The following is a 27,797-nucleotide window of genomic DNA, read 5'->3' on the forward strand; positions in this document are numbered from 1 at the left end:
TTCACCATTGCATGTTCCTGGTCCAGGATGAAGCTTGCTGTGGCAAAAGATGAGTCACTGTGTCTGCTTTCTCTCTTGGAGCAGATTACTCGAGAGTGGCCATTGAGTAAACACAGCAGCAGCTACGGGGCTGCCACAGCAGCAGCTGGTGATAAATTACGAGACAGCGACCTTCAACAGCTTTTGGAAACGGATGGTGTGGCTAGGCTGATTCCCTCTGGTGACCTTCTCCCGGGTTACTGCTAGTACCTGTTGGGATCTGATCAGCTCATCTGTAAGGACCTTCTGTAGCCAGCTATTTCAGGATATGGATATAAATATGTACGTCATCTGGTAGCAGTTCTGTTTGTATTTTGTGATGCGAGATCACCGATCAGCCCACAGTGAGCCTGTCAGTCATGCTAACAATCCTGCTATTAAAAAAAAAAAAAAAAAGAGCCTAAAGTCACCAAGCTTACAGAAAGCAGGAAACTGAACTCACAGGAGTTCCAGCTTCTGAAGCCAGTGAAGCCAATACACATTTAGAACTTTCCACAGAGGGACAAGGCTTGTGGGCAAAGGGTACAGTTTATTAGTTGATCTGATGTAGCTGGGAGACACAAACATTAAGGCAGATGAGCTGGTTTTCAGGGTAACGCAGCAGGCCAAGTGATTTGGCAGATGCAGCGACAGCAGAACCATGCAGTAGAAAAGTTTTGCTTTTATAATTGTTCACTGAGTGCATCCCTGTGGTTTGCAGATACGCTCCAGAAGGCTGCCGGTTGCAGGTTTTTTCCTTTCCCAAGGGCAGTGTTCGGGTCTGGCCCAGGACGCCCCTGCACGCTGTGACTCCACTCCCTTATGCACCTAAGCCAAGTCATGCTGGGTGGACTTCTGCTCCTGCTCACCCCTGGGCCCCGGCTCCAAGGCTCCTTGTCCTCTCCCTCCTGGGGCCGCTACTTGCTGTGACCAGGGTTTTCCCGTTCCCCTGGCTGAGTGCAGGCTTGCTTCAGAGTTTTGCTTAGATGGTGAGCGCCACCAGCTTTTAGTTTAACCCCTTTGGAGCATACCAAGGAAGTTTCTTGACCAAGAAGTCTGTGCTTTTGAAGCACAAAAGCATGATCTTTCAGATTAACAGAAATCATGACATGTGGCAACCAAATCAGGGCTGGTGTATCTCTTTCTTCTCTCTCTCAAACTCTTAGTCCCTATGGCTGTGCTTGTTACTCTGACTCGAGGAGAAGCATGGCCCCAGAAACCTCCGCTCTTAAAACACAATGAGAAGTCACCTGTCTCATGGTCTGGCTCACCCACTTCCTCTCATTAGTTCCCCCGTGGGGTGCAAGCCAACCTTTTGGTCTGGGTTGTAAATCTGATGGATTTTACTTAAAAAAAGTGCCAAAGCTGTGTGGACTGTGGATGGATAGGTTTGCCTTGGGCAGGCTGGCACACAATATGAACCAGAACCCGTACTACATTACAGGTATGCTCCACCACATCGCACCATGTGCATCTGCATAAATAAATGAACAACGAACAAAGTAAACAGACAACATAATGCAAGGGAATACTGTAGGAGTGAAATTTTGTACTCTTTTGCTGAAGAAAAGCACCTTTCTGATGCACACTGCCTGCACAAGCAGCTGTGCTTTCCCTTGTGTGCTTGATCCTGGTGGAAACATGGTTTAGCAAAGACATAAAGCTAGTGATGAAAAAGATTAGCCCTGTGAACAAATAGATGCGTGATGATTTCTACTTCATCTGGTTTTTATGTTTAGTATTCCCCATGTACTGGGGACAATGGAAACTGATTTAGGATGCCAAAGAATAAAGAAGTGGCTTTTCTGAATAACTTCTGACTCAGAAGTTCACAGCAGAGAATCTTGTGTCTCCAGATCTTACCTACATGCTGCTCAAGCATGCGAGCTAATGGAAATCAGAGATGGCTTTTTGAAAGAGCTGTTGCAAAGAAAAACAGAGATATGAGAGAGGAACCTGGGATCCTTTGTGTCAGCAGATAAAAAGCTGTCAAAGTTATGTAATGAACAGTGTGAAAAGGAGAATGCAGTGGTCTGAACAACAGCTCACTGGGATGGATGGGCTGGCTGGAACAAGCAGAAAGAAAACTTGACAAGTGTATAAAAATCCGTGAGGTCATTGTGAAAGAAAACAAACCCACATGCTTGTATTGGAACAAACAGAAGGTCTGGTGTAATTGGTGCATGATGTAAGGATCTTGGGACTTCAAGAGAGAGAGCAAGGAGAGGACCTGGCTGTTGCCAGAAAGCTCTTAAAAGTTCAAACATCCTCAGTGCAGTGGAGCAACTCTTCTAAAATCAGAAACAGAACGGCAGCGCAGGCTGGGCCATTGCCAGACTCTCACGGGCACGCCAATGGATCCACACTTCCTTGCTGGAAGGCTTTGCTAGCATGGTAGTAGCTGCGACCAGATGCCACAGTCATTAAGTGTTTCAGGGCTAATTGTATTACTTTTATGGTTTTTGACAGGCTGGCTGACAGCTGTATTTCTGAACTTTTGTGTAGGAGCAAAGGACAGGGCAGGAGGTGGGGCAATCCAAGCCCTCTGCTGGGAAACGAACCTTTCAAGATTCATTCCCTCACCCCGGGGTTGCGAAACATGAGCTCTCTGGCCTGCTCTGGTGGCCATGGCAAACAAAGGGTCAAATGATTAGTCTCGGTTCCTGGAGGGGGGACTCTGTGAAGTAAGGTGAGCAGAGAGAAAGCTGCTGGGCCAGCTCCTGTTGTCAGGGCTGTCCACCCAGCAGGGAGAAGGTACCTGACCGCCTGGGTGAACTGCCTGGGTGTTCATTGTCTGAGGCTGTGATTTTCGACAAAATGCTTTTGTTTTCAATAAATACCACTCAGCTTTGTGAAAGTTGCCTGGAAACCCCACTGTTCCCCTTGGAGAAGCAGGGGTGGATTTAGTGCCTTCAGGTGCCCTCCCTGCCTGGGCAGTGAAGGGGGCTGGTGCAGCAGCCGGGCAGGACCGTGGCTTTTTTCTGCAGGAAGATGATGGCTTTGGGCTTGAAGTGTCCCTGTAGACACAAGAGGAGGAAAAGCCTGGACAGTAGCAGTGCATGTCAGTCTCTGCACACAACAAACACAGACCACCTCCTGCTTCTTCATCTCTCAGCAGTTTTCACAGAGCTGCTTCTAAGAAACCGGGGAGGAGACAAGGAGGTTTAAAGACCAAGAAGTTTTTTCCTGTGATGACAATGCTACCTGGTCCCAGCATACACCAGGCTAGGGAGGGGGATGTGGGGCAGACCTCCCAGGTTTTGGCGTGGTGGACAGACCTCCTCCTCAGGTCCAGCAGCTGTGGTGAAGAGGCAGTGCTTTCTCCACCTGCTTGGGATGTGAGACCTTGCTCACATAAGAGGTCTGGGTGGCTTTTGGTGGCTCTTGATGCTCCTCAGGTTTGGTGACATTGTGGCTAAGATTGCCCAGAGGGGACCTGCCCCACAGCAGGCAGACAGGCAGAGGCAGTAAGGAGAAGCCTGTGGTGGCTTTGGCACCAGCACCAGCGCTCTGCTGGAGCCGCACCATGGCATTGGCATGGGGCCTGGGATGAGGGCTCAGTGTCCCCAGCCTGATGCTGCCTAGGTTGTAAGGCTGCTTGGAGCAAAACTTGCTGCAAAGACCTCCAGCTCCGATAACAGCCCTCTGCTTGTAGGTTGACAGATACCAAAAGTATTCTAAACTGCATTTGTTTGACTTCTCATTAAGAATTGCCACCATAGCTGCAGTTTAAGCTGATTCTCTAATCCCAGCACAATACTGTGGGTGCAGACAAAATATTTGTGCAGGCTTTTGTGTGTTTGATTGGTTTGGGGATTTCTTTTACTTTCTTCAGGGAGCTGTACCACAAAACCTTTCCCTCCAATTGAAAAGCCACTTGCTAATGCAATTTTTTGCTTTTCCAAGACACTGTCTAAAAAAAGTTGAGCCCCCAACCTCATGCTCCAGCTCTTCATTTTCTCTCCAAAAAGCCTCATTTAAATGCATGGACACTGTTCTGAAGAATTTTCCATAGGAAATCTCAACTTTTCATTTATAGGGCAAGTTTAACATTGATCCACACAGTTCTGTTTTTCAAGACAATTTGTCAGGAAAAAGAATCCACTTTAGTTGAAAAGTTTGCTGTCTGCTGAAAATAAGTTGAATGAAAAACGGAGAGTTGAGTCTGAAGCTTTCTCATTTGGAGTAGCTTGTTGAATTTCTGTGTGCTCAACTCGAACTCTGAACTTTCATCTAAACTTCATCTGTACGCAGGGGAAGCCTCCCTGTGCAAACTTCATTTGCAAAATGATGTCTCTCTGTCTGTATCAATATTTTAAACTAACTTTTTCTGGAGAAAGTCCTGTTGCTCTTCTCTGGACCCGCTCCAGCACTTCAATGTCTTTCCTGAACTGAGGGGCCCAGAACTGAACACAATACTCCAGGTGTGGCCTCACCAATGCAGAGTACAGGGGAAGGATCACTTCCCTTGTCCTGCTGACCACGCTGTTTTTGATACAGGACAGGATACCGTTGGCCTTCTTGGCCACCTGGGCACACTGTTGGCTCATCTTGAGCTTCCTGTCAGTTAGCACCCCCAGGCCCCTTTCTGTCTGACTGCTCTCCAGCCACTCTGTGCCCAGCCTGTAGCGCTGCAGGGGGTTGTTGTGACCAAAGTGCAGCACCCGGCACTTGGCCTTATTGAACTTCATCCCATTGGAATCAGCCCATTTTTCCAGTCTATCCAGATCCCTCTGCAGAGCCCTCCTTCCTTCCAGCAGGTCGACACTCCCTCCCAATTTGGTGTCATCAGCAAATTTGCTGATGGTGGTCTCAATCCCCTCAACTGATGAAGGGATTTGACCATAAGACCTATGGGGAGAGGCTGAGGGAGCTGGGGTTGTTTAGTCTAGAGAAGAGGAGGCTTAGGGGTGACCTCATCACTCTCTATAACTACCTGAAGGGAAGTTATAGCCAGGTGGGGATTGGTCTCTTCTCCCAGGCAGTTAGCAATAGGACAAGGGGGCATGGGCTTAAACTCTACCAGGGGAAATTTAAGCTGGACATTAGAAAGAAATTCTTTACAGAGAGAGTGATCAGGCATTGGAATGGCCTGCCCAGGGAGGTGGTGGACTCGCCGTCCCTGGAGGTTTTTAAACTGAGATTGGACATGGCACTTAGTGCCATGATCTAGTAAACGGACTAGAGTTGGACCAAGGGTTGGACTCGATGATCTCTAAGGTCTTTTCCAACCCAGTCGATTCTGTGATTCTGTGATTCTGTGACTTAATAGGTCCTAAAAATGAACGGATTTGCTGCCCTTTTTTTTTGGCAGTAGAATATTTTTTTAAAAACCCTAAGGCCATAGCCCAAAATCCAGACACTGAGCTTCCAGAGAAAGTACCAATAGATCAAACTTGTCCTAAGAAACCCTAGTAATATTCTTTCCTGTGTCTGCATGGGAAGTACAGAGAAAATCCAAACGTGACTGGCAACTTTAAGGTATTTATTGCAAATTTTCTTTATAAATGAGTGCCTAATCAAGTGTAAATTCCCAGACCTTTTCTGCTTCATATTTCCTTAACACTGTTTGTCTTGGAGCTCACTGCTTACATGCTGTTTTTCTTGTAAAGCTGCAGTGTTGCTGAACTAAGCGAACAGCTGTGTCAGATATATCCCCACGAAGAGTCTAACCATCTGTGGTTACCCTACCAAGCTTTTACAGATGAAACGTATCATTGAAAAGCTAACTGGTAATTTTAGTCATCCCAATTTATTTTTTCATTTTGTTATTGGAATTTTGTTTAGTTCGTTAGCCCGTGTCTGACATTTTGTCTTGTGTTATTTACAGAGTGAGCAATCAGTGTCGTTTCTGCACTGTTTTCTGGGAAAAAGCAGTACTGCTGGTCTTAACTCTCTCTCCCTTAAGCCACTGATATAATTATTGCTGACTGATATACTTATGCCTATTTTGTAAGTAAACTAAAACAAAAAAAACCCAACAACTATAGATTTGGAAAATTTTGGTGAATGACTCATAGAGTTAATGTATCACCAACTGTACTTAAGAGAGACTGTATGGAACTGCTTGTTAGAGGAGCAAGATGAGAGACATGCACACAGAAGGATTTTAAAGGTCTCATTTTGTGAGTCTTACCACTGCAATGCATAGTCGCAATGAGAAGGTATAGGTTTGAAACGCTGAGTCCTAATCCCCTCTAGGCTCAATATTTTACTTGGACATGGAGGAATGTAAAATACACACATGCTTGGTCCTGTACAGTTTGATTCAGCTGTCAAGGAGAAGACAGTGAAGTTGCACAGTAGGTAGACAGTCATTATAGGAATGTGGGTAAAAAGTGCATTACTTGCTTGCCCGAGCAGTGAGTGAGTGGTGAAGGACATATACCTGAGAATCCCCTTTCTCACAGCATTTCTGCTGGCTGGAGGTGTTTGCTTCCACTGGGGAACTGCTAGCTGGTAGCAGTCAAAGTTAGTTAGTGTTCACTGGCTTTTCTTGTCTGTAAAGAAGCTTCTATTTTTTCTACACCATAGTGGCAAACCCCCCTGCCATTTCCTAAAAAATGGAAAGTGCAGCTTTCCTATATGTGCACAGCTCCTTATACTTCTTAGGGCTGCATCTGCCCCCACAAGCAGTAATTGCCAGAAAATTCATGCTTATGTTTCTCTGTTATCGATCTTTTCCTAGTATTTTGCTTTCATGTGATTTTGAAGAGTAGCCCTCTCTTGATAACTCCTGAATTATTATCATTAATTAAGTGCAATGGGCATTTCTAGGAGGATTTTGAGGAAAGAAAAATGTGTGGCATGCTGTAAAATGAAGCTGCATGTTACATTTTTAATGAGATTCAGACTACAGCAGTGCACATTCATCAAATAATCCATAGACTGCTAAATATCCTTCTGTTCCTCCCACAAACAAGGGTGGAAAGTTGTCTGCTTCTTTACTCCAAGGAACCCCCTCTTTGCATTGATTTGCTCTCACAATTGCTCTGTGTCAGTCCTAGAGGTCTGCATTGTGAGACCTTCCTTTCTGCAGCAATGGCACATGTTGTTGCCCTTACTGAAATACAGTTTAGTATAAAGGCCATTTAGTCAATGCCAGCATTCATTTGGAAGAAGTTTAGCATTTTCTGTACTTGATACTGCAAAGTGCCAAGCACCCTTATCCTGATTAGCAAAGCATTTAAACTTACACATAAAGCTCTCTATCAGTGCTCCTATTGATTTCAGCAGAGCAAATCACACATTTAAATGTCTACAACATGCTAAAATAATTAGCATGTTGAGAGAGAGAGCATTCTGTTTCTGAGACATAATGAATAGGTCGAATTAAGCTTTTTTTTAAAAATAGGCAATAATAATTTAAAAAATATTAAAAAGAAATCTTGTGATCTCTCATATCAGCAGGCAATCAGACGAAATGAGAGCAAGTGTACAGCAAACAGAAAATACAGATTCAAGTTCACAGTAACATAATCATGCCCAGATCCAAGTTTATAGGAACATAATCATCTCGGCTGGAAAATCTAATAGGTTTTTATTTCTCTTTTAAATCACTATTTTTGTAGAAGAACCTTAGTCTACTTATAATTAAGTCATAAAGACAGGCAGCTATTTAGGCCTCATAGCTGGCAATTTGAGGTCTTCATGTGAATGTATTTTGCTATGTTGACACTAATTTATTTCTGAAAACAAAAAAAAGGATGAATATCATAGGAAAGCTCTGTTTCCTATGGGAGTACTCATCAAGTGCAGACAAAAATAGGGCTGAAATCTAAACAGAAATTGCCAGGCATGGATTCTGAATTGTAGGTTTCTTTGTAAGCAAAATCATCCAAATTCAGACTAGTCTAAAACCACAGATTCTTTTTCTGAACTGGATATTGCCACTTATATAAATTAAACACAAGTATGTGAGAAGCATTTGACTTCTGATAGAGCCATGGTGATTTCCCTCTGTCCTCTGTGCCTGTGAAAAACATGCATACCTTGGACTAGCACATGCCAGCAAATAAATGCTGTGCGTGATAATTCTTGTGAAATGTTTGATATCTGTATGCAAGTGGATGTGTTATGCACTCACATTTTATGTAGTGGCAGATTAAGTATTTGGCAGGCACACTAGGTGCGTACTTTTAAATATTTATTCCTGTGTTTATTTTTTCTTTCATATGCTGCTGTAGTAACAAGTTACTCATACTTAATCAGTGATTTTATATATTCCTTCAGGAGACTAAAACCAGACACAGTAGATATGAAAAGAAATTATGGTAACAGGCAAAAAAATTCCATTCCCTAAAAAGGGAGAGAAAATGCAGTTTTTCTGTATTTACACAGCCTCTTATACTCCTAAGGGATGCATCTACCCCCTAAGTAAGTAGCAATCATCTGTCTTACATCTGTTGAACAAAAATGTACAGTACAAATGGGCTGCTGTGCACAGCATCTGCAGGTGAGAGAGGGAGCAGATGCAGGGGGCTGGTGTAACATGCACTGCCCAAGCAATCAGGTGTTGTCAGAGCTGCCACCCACTCCTGGCATCTTCCTGAGGGTGCATGGGAAATGACTTTGGGACCCTCATAGACCAGATCTGTACTTGCTTTTTGCCTTGGAGGGTGGGCAGTGACTGTCCACGTGGATTATTTTTTTTCAGATTGGAGAGGGTACTTGCAAAAGGCAACTCCAAGGTGGCGCGGTAGATTTGGAGAGTTCAGGCAGGATTTGAGAGGGGAGGGTGTGCCTCAATGGCAAGAAATATATTTAATATCAGTCCAGCTGCTGGTGTGTCCAAGTGAAGCAAGTGCTTACATATGTATGGAAATGGAGGACAGGCTCTGTGGTCAAGTGAAATGAGGTAAAAGAAGAGGAAATATTTGCTCTGGGTAGGCTAAAGAGGATAAGTGTGAAGTGCTGCTGGGTGAAGGACTGACTTGGTGCGGTCCCTGACCGCTCTTATCAATCTTGCAGCCTGGCTGCTGCGAATTAGTATCAGGAAAGGGATTTGTCTGATATACATTGCCACTAGGCTAGGGGGATAATTTTCCAGATCTTCTGTGGCATGATGTTTCAGACATAGATGTCCTAGCTTGTTTCTGTCATTGCATTCTGTCATTGCATTCCATGTTTCTGTGACTTCTATATCCCATTTTACTCTCCTGATCTTGGTTTTGATGTATTAGTAAAGTCTCTTGGACCAGGCTTGAACTGTAATTTATTTATTGTTGCCTCCTTTTTTCTCCATGTTGTTTCTTTGGCATTTTTTCAGCTACCTCCTGCATTTTTAGCTTGTCATTGCATCCTTTCTTTTGTTTTTATAAAGGAGGTTATATTTTAGACCCAGCTCCTAAAATATCCATCCAGAGAATAATTCTGAAATAATGTCATTGAAATTGCTGATATGTTTAAATGTAGCTTTAATTTTAGCACTTTTTTGAATCAACATATTTGTACCTGTTAGTTTTACTACTTAAGAGTGTCTTTCTATTTTTCTGCTTTAAAACCAGAAATGCTTTAGAAGTTTTTGGCTGCAATGTTTTTTTATGTATAGTTTTAAAATCTAAGTTATGAAAACGAAGTTAGAAAGTTTTCAACTACAAAACAACCAATTATTCCCATAGCATGTTCCTGCCTGTGTAAATTATCTTGTCGATCAAATAATCTGTCTACAGCTATCAGGTCTGGAGGGCAATACTTAATCACAGAATAATAGAATCATGGAATAGTTTGGGTTGGAAGAGACCTTCAGAGGCCATCTAATCCAACCCTCCTGCAATGACCAGGGACATCTGCGACTAGATCAGGTTGGTCAGGGCCCCATCCAGCCTGGCCTTGAATGTCCCCAGGGATGTGGCATCTACCACCTCTCTGGGCAACCTGGGCCAGTGTTTTATACCCTCATTGCAAAAAAATTCTTCCTCATGTCTAGGCTGAATTTCCCCTCTTTTAGTTTAAAACCATCACCCCTTGTCCTGCCACAACAGGCCCTGCCAAAAAGTCTGTCCCCATCTTTCTTATAGGCCCCTTTTAAGTACTGAAAGGCTGCAATAAGGTCTCCCTGGAGCCTTCTCTTCTCCAGGCTGAACAGCCCTAACTCTCTCAGCCTCTCCTCACAGGAGCCCCCTGATCATTTTTGTGACCTCCTCTGGACCCTCTTCAACTGGTCCATGTCTTTCCTTAATAATTTACTTAGCACTGATACATCACCTCTCTCTGAAGATTTCAAATAATTTAAAAATTGTGATTAAAAATGCAGTGAGACACATGAAGTGACATATGTGTGGGTACAGTGGGGCACTAAAAGGTTAAATGAATCACTTAACGAACGAGTGGCAGTCTCAATCGCCTGACCTAACCCCAGAACAACGGTTCCCTTATAAATAAGTACTTTTATCCAGGGATGCAGAAGCAAAGCCTCTGACATTTATTATTCTGATGTGTCTCTATTCCTAGGACATTACATTTCTGTGGATACATCTTATGAGGGTGAGAAGGCAGTGCTGTCCAGCCCTGAGCTGTACTCGGAGGAGTGGAGCTGTGTCAGACTGATTTATCAGATAGCAACGACTTCAGAGACTTCACCCAATCCCACTAGGCTCAACCTGTACCTGCGGCAGGAGGGAGAGAGCTTCGATCGTTTGCTGTGGTCAGCCAAGGAGCCTTCAGACAGCTGGCTCATAGCGAGCTTGGATTTAACCAACAGCACAAAGAAGTACAAGGTAAGCCCAGTTTCAGAAGATGCCACAGATGCGCAGACTGCTTGTTGAACATTTCTGCCCTGGGCCCTATTCTTGCTTTTAACCTCCAGGGTGTGAGTCAGTTGACCCCCCCTGTCCCTAAAATCAGGGCGGCAGAGCCCAGAAGAGCTTCTGTCATTCTCCGGCAGATATAGGACCTCCAGGTCTGGGGTCTGCAGCTGTGCTCGCTTGCTCCTGTTCTCTGTGCCCTGCTGGGAGGAGAGTGTTTCTACCCAACACCCATCACACTGCATCTCTCACAATAATGGCCTGTGTAGCCACAGCTGAGGCGTCTGGAGTCCCATACTTTTATATGAAGTGTGAGATTTTTTGGCCTTGTCTCATTGTCCTTCAGTGTGCTTTCTGACCTCAAGGAAAGGTGTTATCTCAATCCTCAATGCCAAGCTCTTCCAGTAAAAGCACCTCTCCTGTCTGTAGGGATGATAAGTGTCCCACAGATATTTAATTTGTTCTCCTCTTTATCCTATTCAAACGTCCAGGGTGGTTATGGAAATACTGAAACCCTAAAATTTACAGGTTTGTTTATATTGTGCAGATTGTACTGGAAGGTGAAATGGGACAAGATAAATCTGCCAGTATAGCAGTTTTTGAAATTAAAATAACTCCTGGATATTGTATTGGTAAGTACTGTCTGATCAGCTCCCATATTCTCTGAATAGAAAAAAATACCTTGTTGTCAGTTTAAAAATAAAGGTCTGGGTTTAGAAAAAAGACAATGACTTTTTCCTTATTGAAAAGTAGGCTGTCATATTTGATATAGATATTTTTAAGCCAAGCTTCCACACAGCAATATGTGTTTTTATTCACCCATCTTTGTGATATATATAGGCATGTCACCTACAATAATTAATTCTAAAGATGTTTATTGTTCAAGGAGGAACAAATGTTGTATTTTCACAAAACTAAACTGCTGCAAATATTAGGCATAACAACTGCGATATTATTTTTGTTGTCTGCCTGCTCATGCTTCCTGACAGCGGCATCCTCCAGGCTGCAGAGTCAGAACTCTGTTGGTATTTACACTTACTGCTATTTCCTCATGATACTTGCCAAAAACTGCTGACGAAGTTCAAAAATTTCAGTGTCTAGGAGGCTGGGAGACCTTTGCATTTTTGGGGAGCTGTGGTTGAGTCCAACCAAATTGCCACAATTCTTTGACTCTGTGAAGGAAACAAAGCAGTCTCATTATTGCTATGAAATACTAGTCCTACTTTGTTTCTAGCCATTCCTGGTTTACAAGCAGAAGTTCTGCTCTGACTGTTTAATACTCTGAAGTGGTATTTTTTAAATCTGTTTTATTTGGTTCTGAATTACAGCAGTCCTATATTGCAAATTAATGAAAAGATTGATTGAAGAGGATGGAAATGAGAATTTTATCAAAAATTGATAGAAATTTGTGGCTAAGTTTGCTTCCATTTGTTATAAGCTGTTAAGTGCTGTGTCCAGTTTTATAAATATAGGTGTTATCTGCACTGCCGTATGTAAAAAGAGGCGTATCCTTGGCAATAGCCTCTCTTCCAGTTTCTATAATGAAAATCTGTGCACTGAGCTGGTGATGTCTCCAATTGCAGAATGTGACTTTGAGGAAAATCATCTTTGTGGCTTCGTGAACCGCTGGAACCCCAATGTCAACTGGTTTGTTGGTGGAGGGAACATTCGGAATTCTCAGTCTATCCTGCCCAAAGACCACACACTTAATAGTGAACTGGGTAAGCAAAAAATGTAAAACAGAAGTATAGTGGAAAATGTGGCTCTATGATCCACATTATGACTCTTACACTGCAAATTATTATGTGAGTTCTTTCATTTCTCCTGGCATTGGGTGGGGGAAGAATGACTTATGTGAAAAACGGGACTAGAAAAGAAGAGGGGTTGTTTTCAGAAGTTCACACAAAGTTTGCTATGTCCTTTGCTATGCTTAAAAAAATACTCAGAATAAGGATAAAGTTTTGGACATGGAGGGGGAAAATTCATCTTTCTGTGGATTCTGAAAGTATGGACCGCAGTAAGTTTTAAAACCTTGTACTGCTCCACTGTACCTCTCTCTGACAGGTGATTTCTTTCCAGTGGCTATTGGGCAAGCTGAGTAGGAAAGTTAAGGACCTGAAATATGTTTGGAAAATCTGGGGTTAAATTGCACAGAGTACTCGAGCTTTGTTTCTTTCAGTCAAACTGTTAATACAGTCTACCAGAGGCAGAATGCTGTGAAGACTTAAAGGATTTTCAGTCCTTGCCCTGTATGAAATCATTATCCCATCCACCTTTTTGAGAGAAGAAGGTTTTGCACAGTCATAGAGAGGGCTGAGGGATGTAGCATTGCATGGAGTACTGCAGCAGGTGACGATCAGGAGATCTGGCTGCTGTGGCACACTGAGCATCTTGGATAACGTGACACTTGTCATGGTGCAAGGAATCACTTCATGAAAGGTGGGGTTGACTCTCTTTCCTTAACTCATGCCGCTGTGCCTTTTTATTTGTTTCACAATTGTGTGAGTTGAGTACAGAGTGTCAGTCCAGCCCCGCATCACCCCATGGCACCTAAATGCTAGTAAAATTTTGATGGAAGTTTAACTCACCAAAACTTCAACAGCAGACAGCAGTTCTACCTATTAAACAAAGTACTGTCTGTGACAGGATATGCTGCCAGCCTGGAGGGATGTGTTTGCTCATAGTCAGTGTTTCTTCTTCACACCAAACCCCCACTGCTTACCATTGGCTGAGAAGACACCAAGAAGCCAAAAGTCACCTAAGAACTTTCCTTTTAGAAGAATTATGCTATGAAGGTACATCATCAAGGACATAGTAATTAAACTATGAAATGTAAAACTGCAGAGCGAAAATTAAGTCTAGAACTTCTCAGGCAAGTACTGTTGAAGGGTCATCCCTGGGAGTGGGAGGCCGGAGGAGAGCCACAGGCAAGCAAGCCCTTTCTCCTCCTTCCACTGGACTGAAGCAAGAAGTAACACCTCCAGGTTGAGAACACTATCAGCTAATTAACATAGTGGTGTAAATAGAAACCTAATGACACAGTTTGCAGTGTCTGTGCTGAGATACCTTGTCAGTTTGACACTTCATTCTCCTCCAAGTTTTCTACTTGTGAAGAATCATTTTTCCATTCAACAACTGATACTGTTTGATGCTGACTGACACAGATGCACAGCATATCTGTGCAAGTGGATGACTCCTGTTTAAATGAGATAGCTCTCCCTAAATCAGTGCCTGAGAAGCTATACCCTTTGAAAATCCTGCAGGTCATATTGGCTGCTGAGGGAGAGGCAGTCTACTTACAGGTAATGCATCTCCCAAAAGTCTTATTAAATGATTTTACCAAAAAAAAAAAAAAAAAAGGTCTGTTCAGTAAAGGTAAAACCTTCAGAAACCAAATCCTGTACAGACTTGGCAGAATAATATAAACTGTGAAATGTGCAGAATAAAGGTTATTTGCCAATTCACTGGATATATGAAATGAACTGCTGAGTAAAACATGTGAAAAAACACATGGCTTATAGTCTTATTAATTTACTTGAGTGCTTCAGTAAAAGTTGCACTTAGATAAAGACTGAATACTATACTGAGCTGTTGGAAGGCAGAGAATTTACTCAGTGGTAACACATTTTTCCATTTTATGAATGGCTCCAAAAATTCAGGGAGTTTATTACCTTCTCTAATATAAAGGTCTCAAATAAAGACCTAAGAAACAACTGAACTGAAACTGACTGTTTTGCCAGTGATATTTTAGCCAAACAACTTTGGATTGTACATAGGAAAGGAGAGGAAAAAATCTCTTAGAATTACTAAAATTTCCTGGGAATCAACTGTTAGAGTTGTAGAGATACATTTCTAGTGCCTGCCCATCTCCTGATACTTCTTGTAAGTGGTGTCCTTTAAAAAGTGTCCTTATATCGAGTTTCTTTTATACTTGTAGGTCACTACATGTATGTGGACTCTGTTTACGTCAAACATTTTCAGGAAGTGGCCCAGCTAATCTCACCAAAAACCACAGCCCCAATGTCTGGCTGCTTGTCTTTTTATTATCAACTTAAGCAGGAGAGTAGCATTGTTTTTACCGTTTACTTGAGAGACACAAGTGGCTTTTATGAGGAGATCTGGAAAACAGAGAGTGCACCGAGTGCGGACTGGGCGCTAGCAGAAGTGGACTTCGACGCACCGTACCCCATGGAGGTAACGCAGTCATTCCTCTGCAGACCAGCAACGGCTTCCAGGTTGCATCAGACATCAGTGCGGACTCAGGGCAAGTCAGGAACATGGCAGTGGCCATCCAGTATCTGAGAGGTGGTTATAAAGATGCTGGCGATCTGTTGTTTCCTTGCATAAGAGCAAAGGAGGAATCACTTTGCGTACCGATGCTTGATTTTCAGCCAAGTCAGGAGGTGAAGTTTTTGAACAGAACACTTTGGGAGGTTGTAAAGTCCTACTAATGTGAGGTCTTTCAGTTCCTACTAAATAATGTAAGTGTTCTCTCAGTCACATATTTCTGTGACTTGTCGATCCATTTCTGAGGATGCTGAGTATCATAAAATAATGGACGCCTCCCACTGCAGGAGAAAAAATTTTAAAAAATTTGAGATCTATTCTCTACTTTATACAACCCTGCAATTCATTCTTTCTGTATTTTCAAGACATAGAGTCCAAATTTGGGTCCTAATAGTACAGCAGTCCTTGGATGTAAAAGCCAGCTCTCTGTGGTTACTATAATTAATTTCAAGAATAATAGGAAGAAATTGGACCTTTTTCTTCCCTAGTGTTTACTGAAAAAAACCCCAAACCTTAGAAGACTGCAATAAACATTATATATACAAATACATACAGAAAATATAAATACATATACACACATGTATAAAAATGTGTGTACATATATGTCATATATATATATATATATATATATATACACACCATGGAATCTACCTTATATCTTTATATATGTAAAATTTACATTCTTGTATCTAATAAACATATAAATACCTTAGAAGACTGGAACAAACAGTGTATATGTATGATACATACACATATATACTTACTTGTGTAAATATATATATATATGTTTTTTACATATATATGTACTTTATATGCGTGTATATATATATACATACTCTCTCCCTAAATGTATATATGCTTCTAATACTAGAATTACAAATAAATCATCTTTCATTCTACTTGCTTTAACTCCACATAAGTTATTTGTTAATTCACTGTAAGCCTGCAGATTTTCAGAAAGTATTAGGGGTAATGCTAATTTTCATCAGATGTTACAAAGACCTTTTATACTGTGTAAAGTAAGTGACCAAGTAATCCATTTGAATTCTAAGACTTCAAATGGTATAGCAAAGAAGATTAGATCAGATAAGATCTCATAATACTGAATGGTAAGTGTATTACTTATTCAGTAAATATGCAAGGGGAAAAACAGTGACAGTGTTATAGATGGAAATTAATTAATGATCACTTAGAGCTGGGCATTACTGTGGTTAGTTCTTTGAAAATATCCTCTCAGATCTCAGTGGCATTCATAAAATGATTTGGAATGTTGGAATCTATCTATGCTGGAGGTATCCAGTTGTACCACTGGATGAATGCACAGAATACCCCTCTGTTCAGCAGAGTATGCAACTCTTACCCTCTCAGTTAAAAAAGAATATCCTAGAATTACAAGAAGGAGATGGGGATAATCAGAAGTATGGAGAAGTTGATGAAATAACAGCTTTCAGACTGTAAAAAAAATGACTGAAGTAGAATATGGTAGAGGTTCATAAAAATAATGAATGACACAGAAGAGATTAACTGTTGCCTTTTTCTGATAATTTATATTGCTGTTCCAAATTCTTAATTACCAGGTAACAGTTTAAAAATAAACCAAAGGGAGGATTTTTTCCTACATCACATCACTGTAGAACTCACTTCCACAGTGTGCTATGGATACCATTATTCTGATCAGTTAAAAAACTGATTAGACAAATTAATGGGAAATAGTCCATCATGAATGCAATATGAGGGAAGAACTGAAAAATTGTCATTGTCTTCAGTTTATTCTGTAGATGATCTCTGTTGGAAACAAGACACTGGCTTAGACGGGCTTCTGTTTTACACCAAGAATTTTTATGTAGTCCAACGCTTTTAGAGATCACTTCATAGAATTACGATTAAAACCTTTCATATTATTTCTCCAGTTACTTCAAGAGGCTCTTCCTCTTTGTTTCATCTCACTGAAGGAGATTGCTCATGGTTCTTTTACAGCTCTCCTAGTTTGGCTCCCATCCCTAGGCGAGACATCACAGGCATTGCTTTCACCAAACAGGATCTCATTCTGGAATCATTTGTTCTTATATCCTTGTTTTATCCCTGGGGTTGCCTTGTGATTCATCCCTTTTTTTCAAAGCTTTCCTGCAACTCAGGGCTTTGATACTTAAGATAAATTTTAAGATACTTCCTCAAGAGTTATGGACTGCACTCCACTTACTTGAGGAAATGATGTCCCTTGGGAATGGCTAAGTAGAAATATTGTTTGGTTTTTGTGGTAAACAAAACACAGCAAGAGCTTTTCTCATTCTCATCTTATTTTTTCAAAGGAAGTCTTTCCTGCCAGCTGATGCCAAGGCATGGGTTTCAGTGTCTGAGGATGTTTACAGAAAACAGTAAAACTTAGAATTATAGCAGCAGAGTAAGCCACACAGTTCATTTTTAGCTCTTGAATCCAGGTAGATTCTAGATACAGTAGTAATTAGACAGTAATTATTTGGAGTTATAGTCCATACAGACTGATGACTCTGAATACTGGCTTTGTATGCTGCCATGACAGTAGCCTTACTGCAAGTTTAAGATCTGTGCTTCATGAAGCACCAGAAGAGCTATGTTCCCCTTGATTTTTCCTTGACCTTGTGAGTGGGCAAAGATCAGGTGCCAGGATCAGCCTCTGATTTATATTCCTAATGAGTGATGTAATTTAATTTTTCCCAACATCTGCAGTGCTGTCTGGGACATCCAGTCAGAATTCTGTAATATGAAGACATGTATCAGAATTATTGTTGTGTATATGGTAGATAAATAATAAACTATTACCATTTCCAGGTAATATTTGAAGTTGCCTTCAATAGTGCCAAGGGAGGTTACGTTGCCCTTGATGACATTTCTTTCTCTCCGGTTTACTGCAGCAATCAGACAGGTACGAGTTCTTACTGCTGTTTACCTTCCTTGTTTTCCCTCTTGGTTTTTCTCCTCTGAACTGTCTGTCAATACTTGCAATATTTGATAGTGATGTGCAGATGCTGCATTATCAACTGACCAGCACCATTGGACTCCTCTTCCTCCTAGTGACAAAACAGCAGATAAACATTAATGCCATTCATTTTATCCGGAAACCAGTCCTTAATGCGTCCTCTCCAAAGACATGGCCTCAGGGATCCCCAGCTGTATTTTGCATCATCCCAGCTTTTGAACAAATTACAACTTGCAGGCCTATCACAGAAAGAGAGGGAAATTTCCCCCGGTGGTCAGGTTTTTATTAGGTTTTCGCAGCAGAAGAAATCAGCTGAATCTGTGAGATAGTGGTAGAGGCACTTGGGACCAAGGACTTTGTCATTTGTGAATGCAGCCTCTTAAGTAGCTGTGTGCTGGTTGCTTGGATTTTACTGTAGCACTAAGCAATAGTCAAAGGCAGATTGGTGGTTTCCCGTTGAGCCCATCCATTCTTTCAGTCACAAGTTTGAATTTTTGGCTAATGTTCTGAAGTGATCGTGGAATTTTTTTTTTCCCTTTTTATCTGCTTGGAGTCTCTGCTAGCTTTACCTGCACCACTCAAGTATCAATAGGAGGTAGATTCCAGATGTGTTATTAATCCACCACTCTTGACTGAGCAAATCTAGTTGTTTCATTAACTCTTAAATGCCTGTTCTGTTTTTGCTTTATTTTGTAACAAAAATCCTGAGTAATGTTTGCACCATGCCATGAATTGGGGCTGTGTGCTCATCTATGTGCTCATTTTGATTTTCAGATGCTTAGATGAGTTGAAGTATGGGATAAATTTTATGGTATTTTCTGCCCCAACCCTGATTTAGTCATGCTGTCACAGCCAAGTTCAGATCTACTCTGATTGGTAAATTTGATAGATTCAGGTAGAGCTTTGCCTACAAACTCTGATTTTGAAGTTTTGTGGATTTTTTTTCCTGTTTGAGAAATGAATGCCAGCCATTTGCTTTGTATTCTGTTGGCTAATCCGTCAGACTTATGTCCTATTTTCATCTTCAGTTGTCTTCAGTAGAGATGTTAAAAAGTGAAAGATCTTAATTTTCCTTGTATTCAGCCATAGCAGTGTGTATAGCAGTATCAAGTGTTTTCCGTATTTTTCTGAAAAAAAATTTTTGATCAACAAAGGCCTCATCGTTAGCCAAATGGAGGGAAAGGGTACCAGAGCATTAAACTTCACCAAAGGATAAATCAGAAGACGGGTTCAATGCTGCACAGACCTGGTGGTGCTCCAGCTGTCATTAACTAGAAAAGCAGCAGGGGAGGCACAGGGCTCCCTTCTTCTTCTCTATAGGCAAAGACACATGGGCAGTGCTTAGATCAGGCTTACCTGAGGCTGAAAAGGCTGCAGGCATCTCTCCAAAGCCAAAGTCGTGCTTCTGAAGCCGATCTCCTGTGTCCCTGCCCTTGCTGTGAAGTCCCTCTAGGCCTCTGTACAGAACAGTCATGCGTGCTGTCACAGAGTGATGCTCACAGGGTCCTGACTCCTGATGTTGCCAAAAATTGCAAGGTGGCTTTGGCTTGTGCCCCTCCTTACGCCAGCATTTGGTACAAGTGACTGATGAGGTTTGTAAAGAAGTAGGAATGTTTTACCTAAAGGCATAGGTCTAGAGGTCAGTAGACGTGAGGTGGTGTATGAACCAAACACTTATGTACTTAGAGCATGCATATGCATACACATTTTATGACTAGAAAAGCATTTTGAAAAAGTGGTCTTTAAAATAATATTAAATGTTGATGTTAGAAAGCTGTCCCCATGGAAACTGAGATGAAAATATGACATCCATGCACACACGTGTGTACACGCACACTCATTTTGTCCAAAAACCTTTTGAATGGAAGAGCAGGATGAAAACAGATGCTCTGAATGTCTCTGTGCATTATGTCCTGAATGAGGAATCTTCACTTCATATCTGTAGCTTGTGTATAGGAGCTGTGACGGAGGTTTCTCCCTGGCTCCAGGAAAAATATAAGAAAATAACACCCACCTCAGGTAGAAAATTGATAACTTGATATCACTGTGAATTTGCACTCTACATGCGTACCATCTTTGCACATCTTCAACTTCTTTAATGTGAAAAGTACACTTTGGCATCTTTGTGCTTCAAATACCTATGCTTATTATACCATGCTCTTCCTAACAGAACACATGCATTTATCTTTCAGGAACTCTTTTCAATCCTGCTGAGGCAGGCTGCAATTTTGAGGAAGATCTGTGTAACTTTTACCAGGATCACAAAGACGGCCCAGGATGGAGCAGAGTGAAAGTGAAGCGTAACGTGTATAGAGCAGGAGATCACACTACTGGGTTTGGTAAATCAAAACTGCTTTTCACTAGGAGAGTCAAACTGGATATAAAGGTTAACCTGTTGTATAATTCTTCATTCTTTTAAATAATGTAATTAGCACACTGATTAGTTTTCCTCACTGTGGCTCCCTGCCATTAAAAATCAGTGTATAACGCTCAGTCCTAGTGGGACTCTGGCTGTGCCTTCCACATATAAAGAGGAAGGTTGCCTATTGAATAGTTGTGCAGGGCCGTAAATCAGAGTATCTTCACTATACTGATCTGTAGTCACTGGGGGGATGATTCCACAAAAATATGCAAGCCAATATAATAATAGCTTATTGCATTGCTTTTCATATAGAGGAATGGTGATGTCTTAGTCTTCCAGGTTTAGGATAGTTGGCATTTTTAAGGGAAAACTGTGAAATGTTGCATAGTAAAGCAACATTAGTGAAAGGTCTGCTAATAACTTCTGAAACTCATACATCTCTTGGTGTAGGGTATTCATGGTTCTTAATCCTATGTGCTAAAGTCTCACCCCTTTACACTTGGGGTAGGGAATAATAGGCTTTGTGCCCCATCCTTCCTTCTTCGGTGTCAGAGCAGTACCCTTGATAGAGCCAGGATTCCAGTGAGGCCAGCAGGCCAGAGAATCTTTCAATGTAAATTGGAAATATGCTTATTTTTGGTAACTTAGCCATGTGCCAGTTCAGCTTGAAGTAGCTGTGATGTTTATAGAACAATTCTTATTTCCTTTCAAACAGTATGATAATCTGTTTCCTGCCAGCAGAATCTGTTTTTGTAACTGAAGTCTGATGCAGTAAGGGAAGCTGTTGTAACAGCAAATCAGCTGTGCTGATTGTGTATTAGAAATACTCCATAATTGTGCTGTCTTGCAGGTTATTACTTGTTGGCGAACACGAAGTTTACATCACAGCCCGGGTATATTGGACGTCTGTACGGCCCGACCCTTCCAGGAAACATGCAGTTTTGTCTGCGTTTTTATTATGCTTTATATGGGTTTTTCAAAATGAGTGGCACTCTTGCTGTTTATATCTTTGAGGAGAATCATGTCGTTCAAGAGAAAATCTGGTCTGTCTTGGACTCTCCAAAGGGAGTTTGGACTCAAGCTGAGATCTCATTCAAAAAGCCTATGCCTTGCAAGGTAAGAGCCAACTCTTCTAAACTGCCGAATTCTGGACGGAGATTTTCCTTATCTTCTCCTTCTAGAGTTCTGTGTTATCCAGGGGCTAACCCTAAGTGAGCCATATCAGCAAAGTGAAATAGAGTTCCCCAGGTAGTACTGTAGCAAGTAGAGTATTTCTTTGCAGCCTGGCTCTCATGGGAGCCCAGATAAAGGAGCTTCGTACCAGGAACACTGTTGCCCCGGTGTCCTCTACTTTCGTTACAGTATTTGTGGAGATTTCACTTGAGGAGCTCTAACTAGAGCCAGTTGTGTCTTGGTTTCTCAGCAGGCTTCACGTTCACTCATTTTTCATGTTTCTTTCCTATGTGATTCTCATCACCATACTCAATTACAGATTTTTAATCAATCTAGAACATCAGTGCTGGTAAATTCTGGCTAAAATGGGGAGATGATACTACTTTCCTAAACTCAACCACTGAGTTAAAATATGGAAGCAGAAATCCGTGTAATTTAGAGCAATGGTCTTGAAGTATTTGCAATGTCTGATTGGAGGGGTCACTTTGTTATCTCAGCAAGTTAATAAGAATAACAGAATGTTTCACATCACCTCTTGAGTAAGTCCTCAAGCTGCTGTTATTCCTCATCTCCACCCTTTTTCAAAGACTGACTTTTACACAAATTTTTGTAGGTACTACTTCTGCGGTTATCCCGATTTCCGCAATGGATTTTTACCATCTGTGGGTCACCTAAGAAGGACCAGATGGATCCCTACCTGATGACCCAGAGATGAAGCCAGCTTTTTTTCAGAGTGTGATAGTACTATGAATATATGAATGAAAACTTGTCTTGTAACTCCAATATTTCTAAATTCTAGACAAACTTCTTAGGCAGTTTCCCCACTATAAAGCAATTTTTAAAATGGTGGTAGTTATTTAGTTTAACTTTTCCTGAATAAAAAAAAAAAAAAGTGTTTTTTTCAAAGTATATACACTATAGAAGAAAATGTTCATCAAAAAAATGTTGCCTAACTGTGTTCAAAGGGAAATTTATGCTGAAAATATCGGTCCTAATCATTGGCTAGTGTTTTCTCTCAGAGATCTAATACCTTAAAAAATTGATGGAATTTTTACGTATATATTTTTATGCATAAAAGAGAGTAGAATTTCTAGTTTATTTTCAAACCTTTTTTACTGCCCAGTAAGTGCATGATAGAAAAGTTTCTCATAGTATCATCCCAAAATATTTGCACAGAAGTGTTTTTCTCTTTTTTTAAATCATAGAAAGGTATTGGTTAAAAAGGCATGTTTATAGCATACTTTTGCCATGTCCTGTTTATGTATTACTTATTACTTCTAAAAATGTTCGGTAGCTTGTGAAGCCTAATGCACTGTATGAGTAGTGATGACAGCTGAGCATGACTGTTAAAAATGGTTTATAGCCTTGGAGGTGGCAGCTTTTCTAGCATCTGACATTTACAGGGAAAATCTTTTCCAAAATGAATTTATGAAGATCTATTTTTATGTTTTCCTAGAAAGTATTATATCTAAAACACTTGTGAAGAAGCTTGCCTGGGATGGAAAGCTTTTCATGAACTGTAGCTTTTATTTCTGCAGTTACCAGTCTGTCTGTAGGCAGGAGCAGATGGGGAGAGCAGCAAAGGGGAGAATAAAGAAGTCAAGGGAATATCCTCACTGCTTCTGAGCCTGATGGTCTGCAGGAGGGAAGAAACCCCGTGGTCTGCAGCAGGAGGCCCTGTTGGCCTCTGGCAATTCTCAAAAACCTTCAGTGAATCCTTCAAGTCTTGCGATGGGAAAGCCTCCTTTCCCATGGAAACAAGTTGCAAAATGTTTCTGTGGAGGAGGCATTCCTCAAATATCACAAAAAAGTGAAGTTTATTGAGCTTTAGAAAACACAGCATGTGTTCATCATATCATAATTCACAGAATCACAGAACAGTTGGTGTTGGAAGGGACTTCTGGAGATCATCTAGTCCAACCCACCTGCTAAAGCATGGTCACCTGGAGCAGATCACACAAGAATGTGGGTTTTGAATGTCTCCAGAGAAGGAGACTCCACAACCTCTCTGGGCAGCCTGTTCCAGTGCACTGTCACCCTCAAAGTAAAGAAGTTTCTTCTCATATTCAGATGGAACCTTCTATGCTTCAGTCTGTGCCCGTTGCCCCTCATCCTGTCGTTGGGCACCACTGAAAGGAGTCTGGTCCAATGCTCTTGACACCCGCCCTTGAGATATTTATAAACATTGATGAGATCCCCTTTCAGCCTTCTCTCCAGGCTGAAAAGACCCAGCTCTTTCAGTCTCTTCTCATAAGAAAGGTGCTCTGGGCCCCTAATCATCTTTGTAGCCCGCTGCTGGACTCCCTCCAGTAATTCCTTGTCCTTAAACTGCAGAGCCCAGAACTGCACACAGTACTCCAGATGTGGCCTCACCAGGGCAGAGTAGAGAGGGAGGATAACCTCCCTCAACCTGCTGGTCACACTCTTAATGCACTCCAGGATACCGTTGGCCTTCTTGGCCACAAGGGCACATTGTTGACTCATGGTCAACCTGTTGTCCACCAGGACTCCAAAGTCCCTCTCCACAATGCTGCTTTCCAGCAGGTCCACACTTAACCTGTACTGGTGCCTGGGATTATTCCTCCCCAGGTGCAGGACCCTACACTTGCCCTTGTTGAACTTCATTAGGTTCTTCTCTGCCCAGTCCTCCAGCCTGTCCAGGTCTCACTGAATGGCAGCACCGCCTTCTGGTGTGTCAGCCCTTCCTCCCATTTTGGTATCATCATCAAACTTGCTGAGGGTGTACTCAGTCTCTTCATCGAGGTCATTGATGCACAGGTTGAACAGGACTGGACCCCGTACTGACCCCTGGGGAACCCCACTAACTACAGGCCTCCAACCAGACTCTGCACCGTTCATCACAACCCTTTGAGCTCTGCCATCCAGCCAGTTTGTGACCCATCTCACTGTGCGTTCATCCAGCCTACACTTCCTGAGTTTGCCTGTGAGGATGTTGTGAGTGACGTTGTCAAAAGCCTTACCGAAGTCAAGGCAGACAATGTCCATGGCTCTTCCCTCATCTATCCAGCCAGTCATACCATCACAGAAGGCTATCAGGTTGGTCAAACATGATTTCCCCTTGGTGAATCCATGCTGACTACTCCTCATAACCTTCTTTTCCTCCACATCCTTGGAGATGACATCCAGAATGAGCTGTTCCATCACCTTTCCAGGGGTGGAGGCGAGGCTGTCTGGCCTGTAGTTTCCTGGGTCGACCTTCTTGCCCTTTTTGAAGACTGGAGTGACACTGGCTTTCTTCCAGTCCTCAGACACCTCTCCTGTTCTCCATGACTTTTCAAAGGTGATGGAGAGTGACTTTGCAACAACATCTGCTAGCTCTCTCAGCATTCATGGGTGCATCTATTGGGGTCCATGGATTTGTGGATGTTCAGTTTGCCTCAACAATCTCTAACCTGATCCTCCTCAACCAAAGGAAAGTCTTCCTTTCGCCAGGCTTTCTCTCCTACCTGCAGGGTCTGGGATTCCTGAGGGCCTGTCTTAGTGGTAAAGACAGAAGCAAGGCAGGCATTCAATAACTCTGCATTCTTTCTATCATCCATCAACAGGACACCCACCTCAGTCAGCAGCAGACCTACATTTTCCCCAACCTTCCTTTTGCTGCTGATATACTTGAAGAAGCCCTTCTCATTGTCCTTGTCATCCCTGGCCAGATTTAATTCCAAGCATAGCTTGGCCTTGCTCACCACATGCCTGCAAACTCTAACAGCCACCTTATATTCCTCCCAGGTGGTCTGTCCCTTTTTCCACATTACATAAACATGCTTCTTCCACCCAAGTTTTGACAAGAGTTCCTTACTCATACATGCTGGCCTCCTACTCCCTTTATTTGATTTCTTGCCCATAGGGATGCATCGGTCTTGAGCCTGGAGGAAGTGAGGTTTGAATAGTAACCAGCTCTCTTGGAACCCTCTACCTTCTTGAGCCCTAACTCATGGGATTCTTCCAAGCAGGACCTTTGAAGAGGCCAAGGTTTTTCTTGCTCAAGTCTGTGGATTTAGTCCTATTTATTGCCCTGCTTTCTCCATGCAGGATCCTGAACTCCACGATCTCATGGTCGCTGCAGCCAAGGCTGCCCCCAGCCCTTGCATCTCCAAACAGTTCTTGGTTTGTTAGGACAAGGTCCAGCAGCATACCTCTCCTTGTTGGCTCCTCCACCTCCTGGGTCAAGAAGTTGTCATCAATGATCTGTAGTAACACAGACACCCCTTATCCAATATTGGGGAGGTGAGGGTGAAGTTCTACCTTAGCCTTGATTTAAACCTATTTCTTCACACTGTCTTTTCTCCTGGACTGGAAGATTGAATTAGGTTTAGAATAGGGATTGAGTTGCAGTTTTGTATAGATAGTAGATGCCATTGGTACATAATAAAACATGCACAAGGCTCCAATGTGCTGAACTTTGTATAACAATTTAATGGTTTTCATGAAGTCTATGTATGTCTATACACCATCAGTTTGTAAACTTTAGACAAATATTATATGGAAGACAATGTTGCGAAGCATGTTAATATGGAAAAGTCTATCAAGATGAGTTTAGAGCTAAGAAGGCAGCATACAAAATACAAGTGATGACAAAGTTTAAGCATGTTTCTGCTTTCCGTAAGGCAGGAGTGAAAAACTGGTGTAGTTACATGTTGTCTGCTTGTGATATTCACAGGCAGTCTTGAATGTAGTTGCACCTGATTGAAAATAACCCGATTCTGGCTTTTCCTTGCAATCTCATGCCCAACTCTACAAGCATAATGCTTTAAAAAGTCCTTTCATGTTTTATTTTGTTTGTTTCTTCTTTTCTAAGTCAACAGAAGGAAAATGAAGGAGCATTGTGTGGCATCATATAAACACTTAGGTTAGTTATCTGCAAAGATGTGTCTTTCTAGGACGGAGTGAAATAGCTGACCAGGAACACTTGAATGGTCATCTTCAGAGCAGGCCAGAAGTGGAAGTGCATCAAAGTATAGTTTGCCTGACAGCAAGGAGTGGTTGGAACCAGCAAGCCAGGGGATTAAACTTCAGGCTCTGGAGGGACTGACAGTATAGAGAAATATGAGAGAAAAAAGCTCACTGAAGCTTGACCTCTCTCGTCCTGTCTCCTCCAGTATGTCCTTGTGTGTCTTGCCTCCTTCCTGATGCAGCTTTATCTTATCTGTCTTCCCTGCAGGCAGCAAACCCCTATATTCCCCATCATACTCCTGGCTCCTCAGCTCTGGACAGTCCAGTTTTTTTCCCTCTAATCCTGTCCACGTCCCCATCTGTTTGCCCAGCTTGTCCCAGTTTTTGCAAATTTTAGTTTTTCAAACACTAATGACTTGACAGAAAGCACAGTTCTGGCACAAAGACCAAACCCTGGCACTTTTCATGCTCCTGCTCCAAAGCCTAAGAATGCCCAGGCTTTTCAAAGAATTTTTTAAATAGGGGCAAAATAATTTTTTTTTCCCTAGTCTTTTTCTCAGAAATGATGGAACTGTTTTTGCTTGAATCTTCCAAAACAAGCCTGAAGCAAGGACCCAGCATGGAAAGTCTGAGCTGAAGTAATTGTGTCTTGGCACTGTTATAAGCAAGTGAATAACAGTCTTTTAATGGAGTGAGGTGGTCTCAAAATAAAATGAGGCTACCACCTTTCCTCTAACACAGATGTAGTGGCTGATGTGCCCATCTGAGATGCATCATGTCTAGACTTGGATGATAAGAAGTTGTAGGCATGCACAATAGTTTGGCTGGTCAAGTTCTGGGTTACTAGGTGTGACATGTAGGTTGGGTCAGCGCCTGTGGAAACTGTAAACAGTCTTCTTGCAGTTCCTTCACGGCCAGTGAAGCCAGCGAGGCCGTCGTTATGCTGCTTTGGCTGGGGTGTCCTGAAGGTCATAATAATTTTGCAGCCAGAAAACAATTGTTCCAAGATACCTGATTACCTATGTCCTTCATCTTCTTCTGCTATGAACACTATTCCCAAGGCTTCAAAAACAATACAAAATCTGTCTGATATGTTTTAAATTTGATAACATTTTTTTGCAGCAGGACAATAAAAAGGCTCAGATTTTTTTCATCTCTTGGTCTGTGTAATGGTTTTTACAAGTTCTTTCAGAGTTAGCTAACTGCAGTCTGGCACAGACTGTTGGCTTGAGTTCTGTGAGCAGGAAACATGAAGCTGGCCAACAGCTTTAATATGACACTTTGAAAATACCTCATTGAAAAGGTTAGGTGGGTATGATCCAGCCAAGCAAATCATAAACATTTA

The 27,797-nt window shown here is 42.0% G+C and overlaps 1 protein-coding gene across 2 annotated transcripts in view; it reads left to right on the forward strand.

Annotated features, from left to right (window-relative positions):
* The window catches only part of MAMDC2 (MAM domain containing 2), a 64,669-nt gene that overhangs the window by 22,959 nt on the left and 13,913 nt on the right, over positions 1-27,797 (forward strand). For both annotated transcript variants that reach the window (XR_010468973.1, XM_065045963.1), the window contains exons 3-9: positions 10,471-10,736; positions 11,311-11,395; positions 12,347-12,484; positions 14,701-14,957; positions 17,859-17,952; positions 20,199-20,345; positions 21,219-21,484. Coding sequence is in view for 1 of the 2 variants with exons in the window: in XM_065045963.1 (XP_064902035.1) it covers positions 10,471-10,736; positions 11,311-11,395; positions 12,347-12,484; positions 14,701-14,957; positions 17,859-17,952; positions 20,199-20,345; positions 21,219-21,484 (1,253 nt within the window). In the remaining variant the exon portion in view is untranslated. The remainder of the gene's footprint in view (positions 1-10,470; positions 10,737-11,310; positions 11,396-12,346; positions 12,485-14,700; positions 14,958-17,858; positions 17,953-20,198; positions 20,346-21,218; positions 21,485-27,797) is intronic.

Source organism: Columba livia, chromosome Z (genome assembly GCF_036013475.1).
Source record: "Columba livia isolate bColLiv1 breed racing homer chromosome Z, bColLiv1.pat.W.v2, whole genome shotgun sequence".
Classification (NCBI taxonomy): Eukaryota; Metazoa; Chordata; class Aves; order Columbiformes; family Columbidae; genus Columba; species Columba livia.